Consider the following 15309-nt stretch of genomic DNA (forward strand, 5'->3'; position numbering starts at 1 on the left):
AGATGAACAAGCAATACCCCATACTCTTACCCATGGACTGTGTTCATACCCACAGTGGTCCCCGCACAGTATAATGACCCCACAGTGGTCCCCGCACAGTATAATGACCCCACAGTGGTCCCCACACAGTATAATGACCCCACAGTGGTCCCCGCACAGTATAATGACCCCACAGTGCTCCCCGCACAGTATAATGACCCCACAGTGGTCCCCGCACAGTATAATGACCCCACAGTGGTCCCCGCACAGTATAATGACCCCACAGTGGTTCCCGCACAATATAATGAGCCCACAGTGCTCCCCGCACAGTATAATGAGCCCACAGTGGTCCTCACCCAGTATAATGAGCCCACAGTGCTCCCCGCACAGTATAATGACCCCACAGTGGTCCCCGCACAGTATAATGACCCCACAGTGGTTCCCGCACAATATAATGAGCCCACAGTGCTCCCCGCACAGTATAATGAGCCCACAGTGGTCCTCACCCAGTATAATGAGCCCACAGTGCTCCCCGCACAGTATAATGACCCCACAGTGGTCCCCGCACAGTATAATGACCCCACAGTGGTCCTCACCCAGTATAATGAGCCCACAGTGGTCCCCGCACATTATGATGAGCCCACAGTGGTCCCCCGCACAGTATAATGAGCCCACAGTCGTCACTGCACAGTATAATGTCGTACTGTGGCCCCCTACACTATATAATTCCTCATAGAGTCCCGCAAACATTATAATTCCACATCGTGTTCCCCCCCACAGCATAATATGCCATCATGGCCCCAAACAGTACAATTTTATGTAGTGTCCCCCACAGTATACTGCTCAATTGTAACTGCCAAGTAATATAAGAGCCCCATAGTGTCCTCCATGGTGTAATGCTCAATTGTTACTACCACATACTAATAGTATAATGGTCCCCATACAGTATAATGTCCCAGTGTGGCGCCATACACTGTATAATTCTCAATTGTGACCCACCACACTGTGTAATGACCCCACAGAATCACCCAAACAGTATAATGCTCCACTGTGTCTCCCCATAGTATAATATCACATTGTGACCGTCACACCGTATAATGATCCCATAAAGTCCCCAAACAGTATAATACCCCACTGTGTCTCCCCAACAATACATCACAGTGCGTCCCCCACAATATAATGTTCAATTGTTACTACCACATACTAATGGTATAATGCCCCCATAATAGTCCCCATACAGTATAATGTCCCAGAGTGACCCCCACACCATATAATGATCCCATAAAGTCCCCAAACAGTATAATGCCCCACTATGTCTCCCCAATAGTATAGTATCACATTGTGACCCCCAATCAGTATAACGTGCCACATAGCGTCCCCCACAATATAATGCTCAATTATGACTGCTACATAATATAATGCCCCCATAATGGCCTCACACAGTATAATGTACTATTATGTTCCCCGCACATCAGAAATAATACGATTGTTCGAGGGGGCGGTATTATACTAGCTAGAAATTCTACATAGACTTGACAATCACTTATTTAGGCAATATAAAAAAAAACTAAAAACTTGATAGTCTTCAGTAGTTGATCCCTTTATAATGGCTAACTAATAATGATGGTAGATTACAACGTTTCGGGACTCGCGGCTCCTTTCTCAAATAAATTTAAAACCATTTCTGAAGGATTTATGTACAAAAGGGCACATAGGGATAGAATTCTGGGAGGAAGGGGGGGGGGGTAGAGGGTTATTAGTAATTGGTAGAAACAATGTAAGAACAATGTAAACAATTCCAGGTTCTTATCAGGTTCTCAGGTCAGTGATTTCTTTAGGATGCCATAAACCCATGTGACAGATTTAGCCCCCTCTCCAGTGTTTGAAGCAGGGTCATAAGTTTATACTCATAAATCCGTCGCTCTTTCTTTGATTTAAAATTCCCTCTTAAAACCAAAATTTTCATGTGATCGGTGATATTATGATCCTCATTGCAGAAATGTTTTGATACGGGAAGGTCCATTCTTCGTTCTCTAATTGTATGGCGATGTGAATTCATACGCATTCTAAGCTGCTGTCCGGTCTCTCCAACATACAGATTTTCAGTGGGACATTTGGTTGTCAGCAGCTCTCTGTCACCTCCAACTAACACAGGAACATTTCCATGAGGACAGAAAAGGTGCAAAACCTGCCCTCACATACTGACCACTGACAGGATAGAGACACCAAACTCTAAGGGAGCATTCACACGGTGTAACGTCCCGCGAGATTTGGCACGTGTACGCCGCGTGACCCTTTGCGTGCCGTACACGCTCCCATTGAGTTCAATGGGAGCGGGCAGCGTATGCGCCGTGCTAGTTTGCGGCCGTGAATAAATGCACGGCCGCAAACTAGCGCGGCGCATACGCTGCCCGCTCCCATTGAACTCAATGGGAGCGTGTACGGCACGCAAAGGGTCACGCGGCGTACACGTGCCAAATCTCGCGGGACGTTACACCGTGTGAATGCTCCCTAACAGGGAATATCAAATCCCAGGTACGTTCACCTGTAACACACCTAATGTAGTGTATAATAATGTGGACCAAATGTCCCACTGAAAATCTGTATGTTGGAGAGACCGGACCGCCTCAGATTCTGGAACAAATAAACGGTAGCTGCGAGTGGATGCCAGTGCAGTGCACCAGCATCCAGTCGCGACACTCCACTCCAGATTAGGCCCAAAAGAATGGGTCTAGTTGGAGGGAGTGTCTTCAGGTAGACGTCTGAGGCTGAACCGACCTGAAGAATGAGCATGTCGCTTCTGTTTTTCCGGGAGCCGGAACAGACCGCTCGCGGAAAAAAATAAATGACCGGCTCCCATTGATTTCAATGGGAGAGGTTTTTTTGGTCAGGATATTGAGGCGAATTCCACTTCAAAATCCTGACCAAAAAACCACATCTGAACTCAGCCTAATAGGCCTAGAGCAATCATCATCTCTTTCACTCGAGGCCGCAATACCAGACACAACCTTTGAACATGTGGGGGCGCTGGTCCTGGAACAGAAAAGGAAACATTAGTCTAGAAGAAATCTGCACCGTGTGAACTCAGACTTATCCTCACATTCTCCACGTTTTATCACAGTCACACCATTTACTTTCATTCTCACCAAATAATCAGTAGGACATTTTTCGTTTTTTTTATTAATAATCATCTTTTTATTTCCTTTTTTATACGTTTTATTATTCAGTGCTCTCAGCTCAATGGATTTCAAACCAGCTTATAAAAAATGCACGTTATTCTTTTTTTTTTTTTTTTTTTAATTTGTGTTTTTGTTTTTTTTTAAACAATGTGTCAACCCCTTTTTTTTTTTCTTTGTTCTTTAAATAAATTATCACCTTTTTCCTCCAATTCCCAATGAAGCCCCTCAATCCTCTATAGAGATGGGCTCTGACCGGAAAAAAAAAAAAAAAAGAAGAAACCTTGTTTGCTTCGGCTCAACGAACATAAATATGCACATAGTTATACCCACACAAATAAAGAATAAATACTTCCAAATAAGTTAAAAAACAACATTTCAAAAAGATCTCGCCAGGTTTTCATATTTTTTTTAACGTTTTTTTCTCTATTGTTCATCGTTTTCTTTACATAAATGTCTTTTTTTTTTTATGCTCCGTCGACTTTTCGTTTAATTATTTTTTAGAATTTCGAGAGATCCTACAACATCCTACTAAACACAGGCAAAGAAACCACACGGAACCTAGAACACAAATAACTAACTAAAATTAAGGGCTCCGGAGAATTTCTCCGATCCCGACTACCTTATATAGTTTTTTTTTTTCTTGTAAATATTAGAAAGAAAAAAATCACAAAGAAGTTGAATCAAAATCATATTAAGAAAAGAAACACATTCACTGAAATCTCTAGGGCGTCAACCTAAAAAAATAAACGAAAGAACGAGTTATAGAACAGACGTTAACTAAGAAACAACCAAATTTTTTTCTATCTAGTTTCATAAAATTTTTTTTACATTTTTTTATTTTTTTGCTACACAGTAATTCAATGCCAAGCTAATTCGACTTATATTATGGATATTTGGTTTTTATTAAGACTCTGGTCCCACTTTCCAATTTTATTTTTAACGTCTATAAATTTTTTATATTACATTGAGAAAAGTTGGATCATCTGGTAAATTTTTTTTATTTGATGTATTTTACATACATTCAATTTATCTTTCCAATTTTGTAACCGTAAACTATGATCATTAAAAATGTATTATTAGTAGAATTCTAAAAAAAATTCTGATGATGAAAATTTGAAGCCACTTGAATTTTATGTAAAATACTATAAAATTCCAGTGGCTTCAAATTTTCATCATCAGGATTTTTTTTTTAGAAATTTACTACTAATGATATATTTTTAATTATTATAGTTTACGGTTACAAAATTGGAAATATATATGTATATATATATATATATATATATATATATATATATATATATATATATATCTTATAACTCTCTGTGTGTATACATATATATATATATATATATATATATATATATATATATTTATTTTAATTTTTTTTTTTGCATGAACCAACTTTTTTCCAGAGCTATTTCTCAATGTAAGACATTTTTTTCAAAAAATTTTCTATTTTGATTTTAACAATTTTTGGAATTTAGGAAAAAAAAAATTCACATTTTTTTTCCTGGATAAGTGAGACTGAAGCTTAAATTTTACCCAATCTAGTCATCTCCTAACCCAAACCTGGCACAATTATCAATCATAATAATAATAATGATAATAATAATAATAATAATAATAATAATAATTAATAAAAAATACACAATTATTTGGATTTTCCATCATGAGTATGGATGTTTTATGTTTTAATTAATAAAACAGGGGCCACTGTGTAAAATATAGAAAGACAGTGTGAATGAAAAGGCTTTTTAACAAGTCCCAAAAATTGGGAATCCTGGAACATAGAAATATATTGCAGTTCAAATCTAAATCTCGTGAGTTTAGATATTCGATGTTTTCTTAGGCAATAACAACTTGGGGGAATTAAAAAAAGAATAAATTATGAATTATTGCAAGTTGTGTATTTTCTGTTGTGTTCCTGAAGCAAATGTGACCATCCTTCTTGTGACCGGTCCACCAGTTACAAAAAAAAATTGATAAAAATATGATAAATTGAAGAAACTAAAAAAAGTTTAAAACTTGCCAACTTAAATGGAAATATGATCTTTCGATTTTTATTTGTTTTTTAATGACCCCCAAGTCATTTTGCATAATAGGTGCACTTTAATTCTTCTTGGAAGCCACTATAGCATGGAACGGGGTGTTTTTTTTTATCTAATAAAAAAGTTTTTTTTATTTTTTTTGTTCTGTCGCTTTTACCCCGTAATGAATTAAAAGAGCTATTCTTATGTAACTATATATTTTTCATGGACTCCTATTTTGGGACAAGTGCGAAAGGCTTAAAATGCTCATTGAGATTTTTTTCTCCTTTTTTATAAAAATAGATATTTTAGTTTTTTTTTCTTCTCTCGTTTCTGCTCCCACTCTCATTTCTTCGTTTATTACTCTTTAGGAGTAGAGAGGATATGGAGTTGGGGGGGGGGGGGAGGGAGGGGACAAGGGATAGAGGCAGTGAAATGGTGCTAAGTCATACGGCAGCTAGATATTGAACCAGTTCACAACCAACGTGAGAGAGGTAAAAAATAAAGCACATGCTATCTTCCTCAACAACTAATCCCGTTCCAAACATGGAGGTGGGAAATTTTTTGGCCAAAATGTTGCTCATCTTGGGCAGTGTCCAAACACCTATTGTTTAGGTTCACCAAGTTCTGAAGGTTCTAAGATATCTACAGAGTCATCATGACCTGTTAGTAGGCCGTATGCCCACCGAGTTGGTACCAGAAGTATCAGAGTTTACGTGAAACCTAAAACTAGTCGGAATGACACTCAAGCCCAAGGTTTGGTCAACTATAACCATTGAACCCATCCAAATGGACCACAAATGTATGGTACACAGACCTATCCTCCTGAGGAACTTGAGTCAAGCCTTCCTCTCTTGGCTATAATTTCAAGGATGGCAGAATGTGATGCAGATCTAGACAGTGGCATAACTTACTTCTACCCTCATGCCTTAACACTTCCTCTCTCACTCCCCCACCCCTCCACTCATTGCCCTCTCCTTCATGCTTTGTGTTGTTTACTAGTCTTGAATGAAACTTGCAGGACCCTATCTCCCAGCCGATATCCATTCAGACTGGCAATAGCCATGGCCGCTTCATCGTAGTTTGTCATGGTAACGAATCCGAAACCTTTGCACTTGTTTGTGGTGAAGTCCCGGATAACTTTGACGTTTGTCACGGCACCGAATGGCCCAAACAGTTGCCACAGGACGCTCTCGTCAGCCTCCGGGGATAGGTTGTAGACAAAGATGCACCAGCCGGCAGAGGTAGGACCTGTCAAACTGACTCCAGCAAGGTTGGTAACACTGTCGATGGTTATCGGTGAGAACCTGGGGAGGAAAGAGAGCGGACTACATTGGGTGTAAGGAATAGGTCCATGTGAGTGAAAAGTAGGAGAGAATGATAAGAAAGAAGGATACTAAGAAGATGCTGGGCACCTTACAATACATCATATTGACCAGCAACCAGGTATTACAGTACTTGACCTGAAGAAGAGCCCAAAATTCTGTTTTCTACCAAGTTGTGTTGGTGGAAGATGAAGACATGGAAATGATATAGAATTGTACTCTACAAATAGGTATCAGATATGATGGAGGTGAGCACAAACAGGGTATAAAGACTCCAAAATGGCAAAAACCCTTGAAGGAACAAAAACATACACTCAAATAGATGATACCATTTTTAAAGGGAGTCTGTCATCACAACTCAGATCCACAGATAGGTTAGAGTATCCTCAATCGAACAATGTTTTCTTCCTTGTGTTTGAGTTTTTTGGAGTATTGAAGGTGCTCCAAAGAGATAAGAGGCATCACCCTTGTTGCTCCAAAAACAGCAAGGACGATGGCACCGATTCACAGGGGTAACACAAAATTTGGGATACCATTTGACCTTAACCCATCCATCTGCAGGGCTGTGTTCTGTTGACAGACTCTCTTTAAAGCCTGCCAGCTATGTCAACATGAGGAACGTCGTGGTCATGGAATTTAATAACTTGATCTCCACTTACACTTACTCTGCTACCCTTGCTACAGCCAAAGGGCCTTCCAAATTTTCTGCTTTCCTGTGAGTTCTCAGGAGATACGCAATGCTTCCTAACCAAGGTTAAGTGGAATTCTGGTGTTCCTTGGAACCTGGTTAGGGGTCAATGTGGGGGGCATGGTTATAATAACATTCAGTGACTACTTGTACTGATCTTCAGATATACCCATTCCACAATTCTACTGTGTTCCCGTTAACTCTCAGGCTCTGTACAGCGTTACCCAACCTAGACGTAGGTGTATACAAGGGGGGGGGGAAACCTTTTCGGCACTCCCCCAATTGTTTTGCTTCCCTCCTACTGATAGAAAGAAAAACATATCCCACAATGCACTGAGTTGTAGATTGGTAGCTAAGTACCTAGGGAGTTTCTATCAGCACAATCTTGATGAATTTAGAGCAGCAGCGAGCAGCACTATGAATACAGCTCTGGATGTGGTAACCCAATAACAAGACTGATAGATGGAGCCAGTGTCCTTTGTAGTGAACTTTTAGCGTTCCTGGCAGTCTTTGCTTTGACCTAATCTATATATATGGATATTCCTGAGCACACGTTAATAAGACTAATTTTCATATTAGACTTGGTCGAGGTGCCGCAGGACATAAATTATACTTGTCATGGCAACCGACTTTGTGAAATTGATCTGCACATCGCGCTGCCAATGCAGATTCAATATATTAGAGGTTGAGGATTTGCAGAGGTTTCTTGGGTGTAGATGTTTTGAAGCATAAAGCCATGAACCTAAAGCTGCCTGTAGCCACCAGGACTGTCCCAATACTGACCCGATGGCTGAGAAGGTGGTGGAGGCAAGTGTATTGTGTGGATGGCACTTTGTTATGGTCACTAATCAAATAAAGCTTTATTGGCACGTCCGAATAGATATTTGGCATTGCCAAAGCTAGTAAAGTGTGTGTGTGTGTGGGGGGGGAGTTGGATTCGGGTGGGTGAGTGGTGGGTATGGGGGTGGGGCGGTTGGTTTGGGGTATAACAGTCCGTGGAGTCTCATCTTCCTCTTCGTTGGTGACTGCTATATGGGGAGGTGGGGTGGGGTGGGGCGGGTGTATTGGGATAAATATAACAGTCCGTGGAGTCTCATCTTCCTCTTGTTTGGTGACAGCTGGACACGTATTGGGCAGCGATCTCGTTATCGGAGAACCATGGCTGGCCCTGTCCTGAAGGTACTGTAACTGGCACTGTTACTAAAATTGCAGTGTTACAAAAAATCTGGCACCCTTAGGCTACATTCATATGAGGACTGGGTGTCCTTTCTGATCAAAGTCCATCATGGAACCCCAGACAAAGAATTCTTGCAAATGACGGACACCCAAACCAAGTCAATGGGTTTCCCCAGGATCCTTCATTAGACGGACCGTTTTTCTGTTCTTCTGGTCCTGTGATGGACCAAAAGAATGGAAAGAAGAACTTTTGTTAACTCAGTTATAGGGGAACTATTTTGTACTGTTATGGGAATACTATAGCTCGCATTGTTATGGAGCACTTTGTTGGCTCTGTTATGGCGGTATTATAGATAGTACTGTTATAAGAGATGGCTCTGTTAAAAGGCCACTTCGGATGGCACTGTTTTAGGGCATGGTAGGTGGATCTCCGTTATGGGCTTTCTGGTTGGCATTGTTATGGGATAATTGGCACTGTTATGGAGCCCGATGGCTACCTCTGTTATGGGGCGCTGTGTCTGGTGCTGGTGGGGGTGCCATAGTCAGCTCTGTTATAAATACACATAAAGGGGAACAGAAGGTGGAGCATGAGGGGAAAAAAGGTGTTTTTATTTGCCCCTCAAAAAGTTGGGGCAAATCCAAAAACATTCATTTACTGACAAATGTCAAGTGGGAAGTTTTTGAAAATCTAAACTATATAAAGAACTGTTGTCGGACTATAATAGACCATCTCATATGTTCTTGGTGGTTTAGATCACATAATTGGTCATCAGTATGACCCATTGTCCTCAAACAAGGTTTTATTTTTTCATGGCTTCCCAATAACCCCTCTTCCATCTCAACTGGTTTACAAAACCCAACCATCGTTGGTCACAACTGGTGACTGATGGATCTTCTGGTCAGTAGTTAGTTCACGTAAATAGTTGCCCTCTACAAAAAACTTCAGAAACATTGCCCCTCATTATCAAGGACTGACCAAGGAATATCAATAGTCTACACCCAAATATTAGATACACTCTTCATAAGAAAGTATCTACCACCTAGTAGGTCTTACGTTGACTACAGTTGATATCTACACGCAGAACATAACATAAATTCTGAACGCTTAGTGAAAAAAGAAGCAAAATTCTGTCGCACATAACAACCAACCAGATAAGAGCTTCCACTGAAATGGAGGTCTGGTCACTTTGGTCGTAAGTACTATAGTTACGCCTACCATGAAAATATGCCCATTAGACGGTGGCTTAGTTTCATCGAGGTTATTGACTACTTCCAGAGCTGAGGGCACCTTCTAGTAGATATCAGTTCAGCCATGGACCATGAAGTCACTTCCCAGGCTACAATGGATGCCAATATCTGACTGGATGTTATGGCTTACGGCACATAAACAACTCTAATACCATGTTATTTTATGTGCTTTTGGCGTTATACAACACACGACACAACACAACACAGCCAGAACAATATGGAAAAAAAGAAATCTCCAGAAAGGAATAAAAAACAGACCAAACAGGTAATACAAAAAGAGAAAAAAAAAAAAAAATACTAAAAAATATCTCAGAGCAGCCAAAAAAGTAGCAAATAATTTAGTCAGCCATGAATCTAAATAGAGGAAGAGAAGGGGGAGCTACTGGTTAATGGACGAGCGAGAGATACCGTGTGTATTGCATACGGAATATCCATAGACGCAAAGAACTGACCAACGCCATCCCCTGTTCTGGTGTTGGACTAGACATAGGAATGCCAATCGCTTATTGAGCTCCTTCTTTGGTCCCAGTTCAGTAGGTTCGGACAAATTACACTGAACTGTCTTTGCCCCTTCCTAGTATGAAGTATCTATAGAGAAGGGGGAAGATATCGGTAATGGAGTTACGGCCCTTCTTCATGGCTGCCACTTAGAAACGCACGAATTTGACCATTCCATCATTTCTGCCATTTCTTAGGCCTCTAAATGGATGTAGGATAACCAGATTATAGTCCCATAAATAGAAGGATTATTATGGGATTTATGGGAGACAAACTTCAAAAATTTCCAAATGGGGGTCAAGTTTACTGGATCCAATTAGGAAGTCCAAAGACCAGTGGCAATAATAACCTCAGGACTATGACCATTGATGTGAATGTCATCCACCATCATTACACGTCGGAGAACCTTTCACCTGTACACAGTTACATCACTGGTGAATGTGTCATCCTCTTTAGTAGGGTATCTCAGCCCGTTCATTAAGCTGCAGTTGGTAGAGACTAAAAAAGGAGCGCAAAGTGGGCAAAGGGATGGGTCTGGGTCTCTTATTTACCTCTTGACTCCATACGCCATGTTTATTAAAGAGTCCAGCCTGTGAGAGAAGGGACAGGAGAGGGAGTGGTATGTTAGTCATCGCGCAAGGTATAAAGGGATGGGGCCACAATGCCGCTCCGGAGAAACACAAGGAACAAAAAAATTAAAGTAAAAAATGAAGAAAAAAAATGGAAAGAAAAAAGAGCGGGAGGAAACCACAAATCTATTCAATGATCTTATACATACAACATTACACGCAACCCTACGTATCGCTGTGTGTAATCCAGCTCTACTGGTATCATACATATGGCCAACTCTACGTCCTACAACATAGTCAGGAAATAATCTTGGGATATGCAACATTTTAGGATTCCCAGTCACCAGAAGCATCCATTGTCACACCATACTTCACAACTGTGATTAGAGATTTCCACGTCTACGCCACCAAGGTACATCTATCCATTGATTTCTAGACTTGAATTAGGCAACTTCAGTTTTGGTGACCAGTTTGTGTAGGCCATATCCTACAAGAAGTTGCCCAGGCTTAAAGAAACTTTCTCACCACCAAGCATAGTTCCATACAACCAGCATTCGTCCATGAGATGGTGATAAAACTACTAACGTCCCCAAAGCATCAAGTAATAGGTCATGTTGACATCTTTTGGCTGACAAACATCTTAGACACAGAGGACAACGTACAACACAACAATATGACTATCCAGCCTGGTCATTAACTAAAACATTGACAAATTTGGGCAGAGGGAATCTTAGGGTGTCTACATTTTCCCATCCATGATTCACAAACTTTTTGATAACCACACAATTTTATTTTATTTTTATATAACTCGTCTTAGAAGATGAGAAATGTGAATGACAACTAGAGTTAGTTAAACAAAGATGGCTAGATGGGTGAGGGAAAATGGGGTAAAGAGTAGAAGCTTGGTATAGAATAAGCAATGGGTGGGAAGACCTAGGAAACCTTGATCTTGTATGTGGTGGACAATCCAAGGTCACCATGGGGACATAAAGCATGAAAGTCGATTTGGGTTGCTTCGACATTCTCCATCATAAGCTAGCACATGGTAGACTTTACAACTTGAGAGTACAAAGGTATTAGATATATGGATGACACGTGATCCTCAACTACAAAAATATCTGATGCTGATATGGCAGAGTGGGCAGACGGTAATGCCATTTGGCAACATGCCAACACTTATAGTCTTGTAGAGAAGGTCTAATGATGTTTTGGCTTCATACCCAGGTCAAGAACACTTGGTTAAGAGAAGAAAAATCTTTGGAGATTGCTAATGATTTTTGATCGGACATGTTGAAGACCACATTGGGCAGTCAGGGGAACATCATATAACCATGGCATTGAGGAGAGCTCTTAGATGGAGATGACATTTCTATTCAGCAAAATGGTTGTAAAGGGAATTTTGAAGCAGTAGGTTTGTAGTAAGTAGGCAGGTGAACAGACAAAATGGTGCTAGAAAACTAGAATGTAGGGATTGTAGAAGACTATTGGCGATGAGGAAGAACCTCTAAAACAAAGGAGTGCTCTTAGGTAGCATCTATACGTCACAAAACACCAGCAAAGGGATTGAGAAGTTATAGGTAGTACCTAAAAATACCACAGAATAGACAAAGAGTTGACATTGAGAGTGTGAAAGTAATTCTGAGGACCTTCAGGTGCATGGTATGAGCTATGGGGCTGTAGGCATGAAGTGGGCCAAGATCAAGAAGGAAGATGGAAAGTTTGATATAATGAGAAGGTCTAGATTTCTAGTGCTGGGTCTCTCACCTGAATCTCTGTGTCTGGTGGTGAAGAGGTCCTGTGTACCTCCGGGCTGTGGTCTGATAAAGGTGGGTGAGCAGAGCTTGGCCTGTTTTCTGACTAGGGTTGTTTGCAAATTTCACGGTAATTGGTTCACTGGCACCAAGTGGTTTTTGCCCGTTCAATCCTTTGATGGCCTCCTCAGCCTCTATCCTTTTATCGAATCGGATAAATCCTACTCCCCTTGAGACCCCTGAAAGGAGAGAAGAGAAAATTTACATGTAAGTAGACCATATCTAACAGCTTCCATTTCAGAATATTCCATAAAAAGGTCTACATCTTCTCTATCAGTCTCCTTGGGATTCCCTTTAGTGTATCCTACAAGGTGAGTGAGTTCACGTTGCTTAGCCACCGGCTGACCCCATAGGCTACTTCTCTATGTGGCACAGTCTTGATTAAAGCTACTCCAAGAAAAACTAGTAGATGGACTATTATGGCAACCAAAGTAAGATATGAGGCTTGTGACCATACGTTTTTCCTGGCAATGCTTCTAGGTACATGGCACCTCTTCATCTCATGTACTACAGCCCCACAGATGGTTTTTGGACCAGCTATGATCTGGTGTGAACGTATGTACCTGTGACCTGGTCCACCAATATGCGCGAGGTGATGATTCTTCCGTACTGAGAGAAGAGCTGTTCCATCTCTTTCTGATTCATGGTTTTGGGGAGACTGCTCACGTATAGGTTGGCATCTCGTATGGAGGCTGAGCTTGGACGGGCATAGGATACCTGTGAAATAAAGACCATACATAACATTATACAAACAGAATACATATACTATCAGGAAATAAGCATTACATTTTAGGTTTTACGTTAAAAAAAAAAATCTGGTCCTTAGATGGTCTTAAAACGAACATCTTGATGCTGATTGTTTTCTTCTCGCCAAACGTGGTACTTTGAATTATGGCCAAACATCTTCACATTGGTCTTATCTGGAAAGGACTTTATCAAAGAAGAAGAGCCTTTCTCCTGACAATCCTTCCACACTAGCATTTGACTATCTGTCTTTTGGGACTGCATGGGGAACCGAAAGGCGGAGAGCCCTTCCGCTAAAAAAGTTGTTACTTATGGACACCTGCGGGCCTCATAGACAATAATAGGGTACTCAGGGGGTCTAATAGGTTTCTGCTGGTTTTATACTGAAAACAGCAGAGAGAAACGACCAGTCCATCCAGTCCGACGATTTTAGATGGAATATGCGGTGGAATTTGCTAAGGAGACTCCTATGCAGAACTGAACCTAGCCTGACCTTGAGGTGAATTTGCTCAGATGTCCACAGCCAGGGAATATTGTCAACTGACCTGAATGTTTTTCACTTGTAAATAATCTTTTTTTACTATAGAATGATGGACTTCAGATTGTTTAGAAATGGCCTTATAACTTTTCCCAGATCCCATTGAGAGAAAGCAACAATTGCTTCTCTAAGATCATTGCTGATGTCTTTCCTCCTTGGCATTTTGTTAACACACACCTGAATGCTCCAGACCAGCAAACTACCAAAACATTTGCCTTTATGGATGTTTTTATACAGTATTTGCTGGTGATCTATTAATCAAGGGCATTGGATGACTGGCCTGCTACTTACTACTTACTGCTACTTACCTTCTTAATTCCTTTGAAGGCAGTAAGCGTGAATTTAGTTATTCACACACTGATTCCGCCTTTCGCCCTAGTTCTTGTTGAATATATTATAACACGGTGTAATCTGTCATGTCTTATTGCTCATTTTAGGTTGTGTGTTCCCAATTTTAAGACCTACCTTCTAAGGGCCAGATTTTTAAAAATCTTTTGATACATAAAACCAGAAAATTCAACGTGGGTGGACTGTTTTTCTCATGACTGTATGTGGTTATATATAGTTATATACAATATCCAGTAATACATGGGGGAGGGAAAACAAGTGTCAGGGATGAGATGATGACTATGACACCTATGGGATCTCTTATCCACTGTACTCAAGGACTGGTACTCTCTAAGGACTATCCTAACCACCATGCAGTGGTATCCAGGGTATAGGAGAGGGACTTCCTGCATTGTACGAACGTCAGGCAAGGAGTATAGTATACGACCTTCAGATATGTCCCTACTTGGCCCACCGAGTGCCAACCGCCCTGATAATGACTGTGTACCTAGCAGTGAAAATGTTAATTGCCTGATTCCCCATGAGAGGAATGACTGTTTGCTGTGCCCCTAGACACTGTTGCCACAGAAATACTGGGTAGCTCTTTGGAGCCTCCCATGAGTCTTAGCAACATCCACACTTGTCATTAAGTGCAGATTGGTCTGATGCAACCGTGTCTGTCCATGAAGCTACACCCCATAGGTTATACACTGGGAGGTGGCGGCAGACATTAGTGTGTTACCAGGAGAACGGAGCCTGGGCCTTTCCAAACCTCAAACAGTGATGGCTAATATAGAAACCAATCAGATAGCACCTGTCATAAGGTATGCTGGGAAATGAAAGAGGCAGTGACTGCACCAGCAGAATAGTGAGCGCAGCTCTGGAGTATAATACAGGATAAGTAATGTAATGTATGTACACAGTGACTGTACCAGCAGAATAGTGAGCGCAGCTCTGGAGTATAATACAGGATAAGTAATGTAATGTATGTACACAGTGACTGTACCAGCAGAATAGTGAGCGCAGCTCTGGAGTATAATACAGGATAAGTAATGTAATGTATGTACACAGTGACTGTACCAGCAGAATAGTGAGCGCAGCTCTGGAGTATAATACAGGATAAGTAATGTATGTATGTACACAGTGACTGCACCAGCAGAATAGTGAGCGCAGCTCTGGAGTATAATACAGGATAAGTAA

At 40.9% G+C, this 15309-nt stretch overlaps 1 protein-coding gene across 5 annotated transcripts in view; it reads right to left on the bottom strand.

The window, feature by feature from the left end:
- Nucleotides 1-5175: 5175 nt before the first annotated feature.
- The window catches only part of ELAVL3 (ELAV like RNA binding protein 3), a 53784-nt gene continuing 43650 nt past the window's right edge, over nt 5176-15309 (bottom strand). For 2 of the 5 annotated variants that reach the window (XM_075272567.1, XM_075272571.1), the window contains exons 4-7: nt 13064-13217; nt 12454-12679; nt 10672-10710; nt 5176-6513 (exon numbers count right to left, since the gene is read on the bottom strand). In XM_075272567.1, coding sequence (XP_075128668.1) covers nt 6165-6513; nt 10672-10710; nt 12454-12679; nt 13064-13217 — 768 coding nt within the window. In that variant the 3' untranslated portion in view covers nt 5176-6164. The remainder of the gene's footprint in view (nt 6514-10671; nt 10711-12453; nt 12680-13063; nt 13218-15309) is intronic. The other 3 variants (XM_075272568.1, XM_075272569.1, XM_075272570.1) reach the window with 3 other exon arrangements.

This window comes from Leptodactylus fuscus, chromosome 5 (genome assembly GCF_031893055.1).
Source record: "Leptodactylus fuscus isolate aLepFus1 chromosome 5, aLepFus1.hap2, whole genome shotgun sequence".
In the NCBI taxonomy this organism is placed as follows: Eukaryota; Metazoa; Chordata; class Amphibia; order Anura; family Leptodactylidae; genus Leptodactylus; species Leptodactylus fuscus.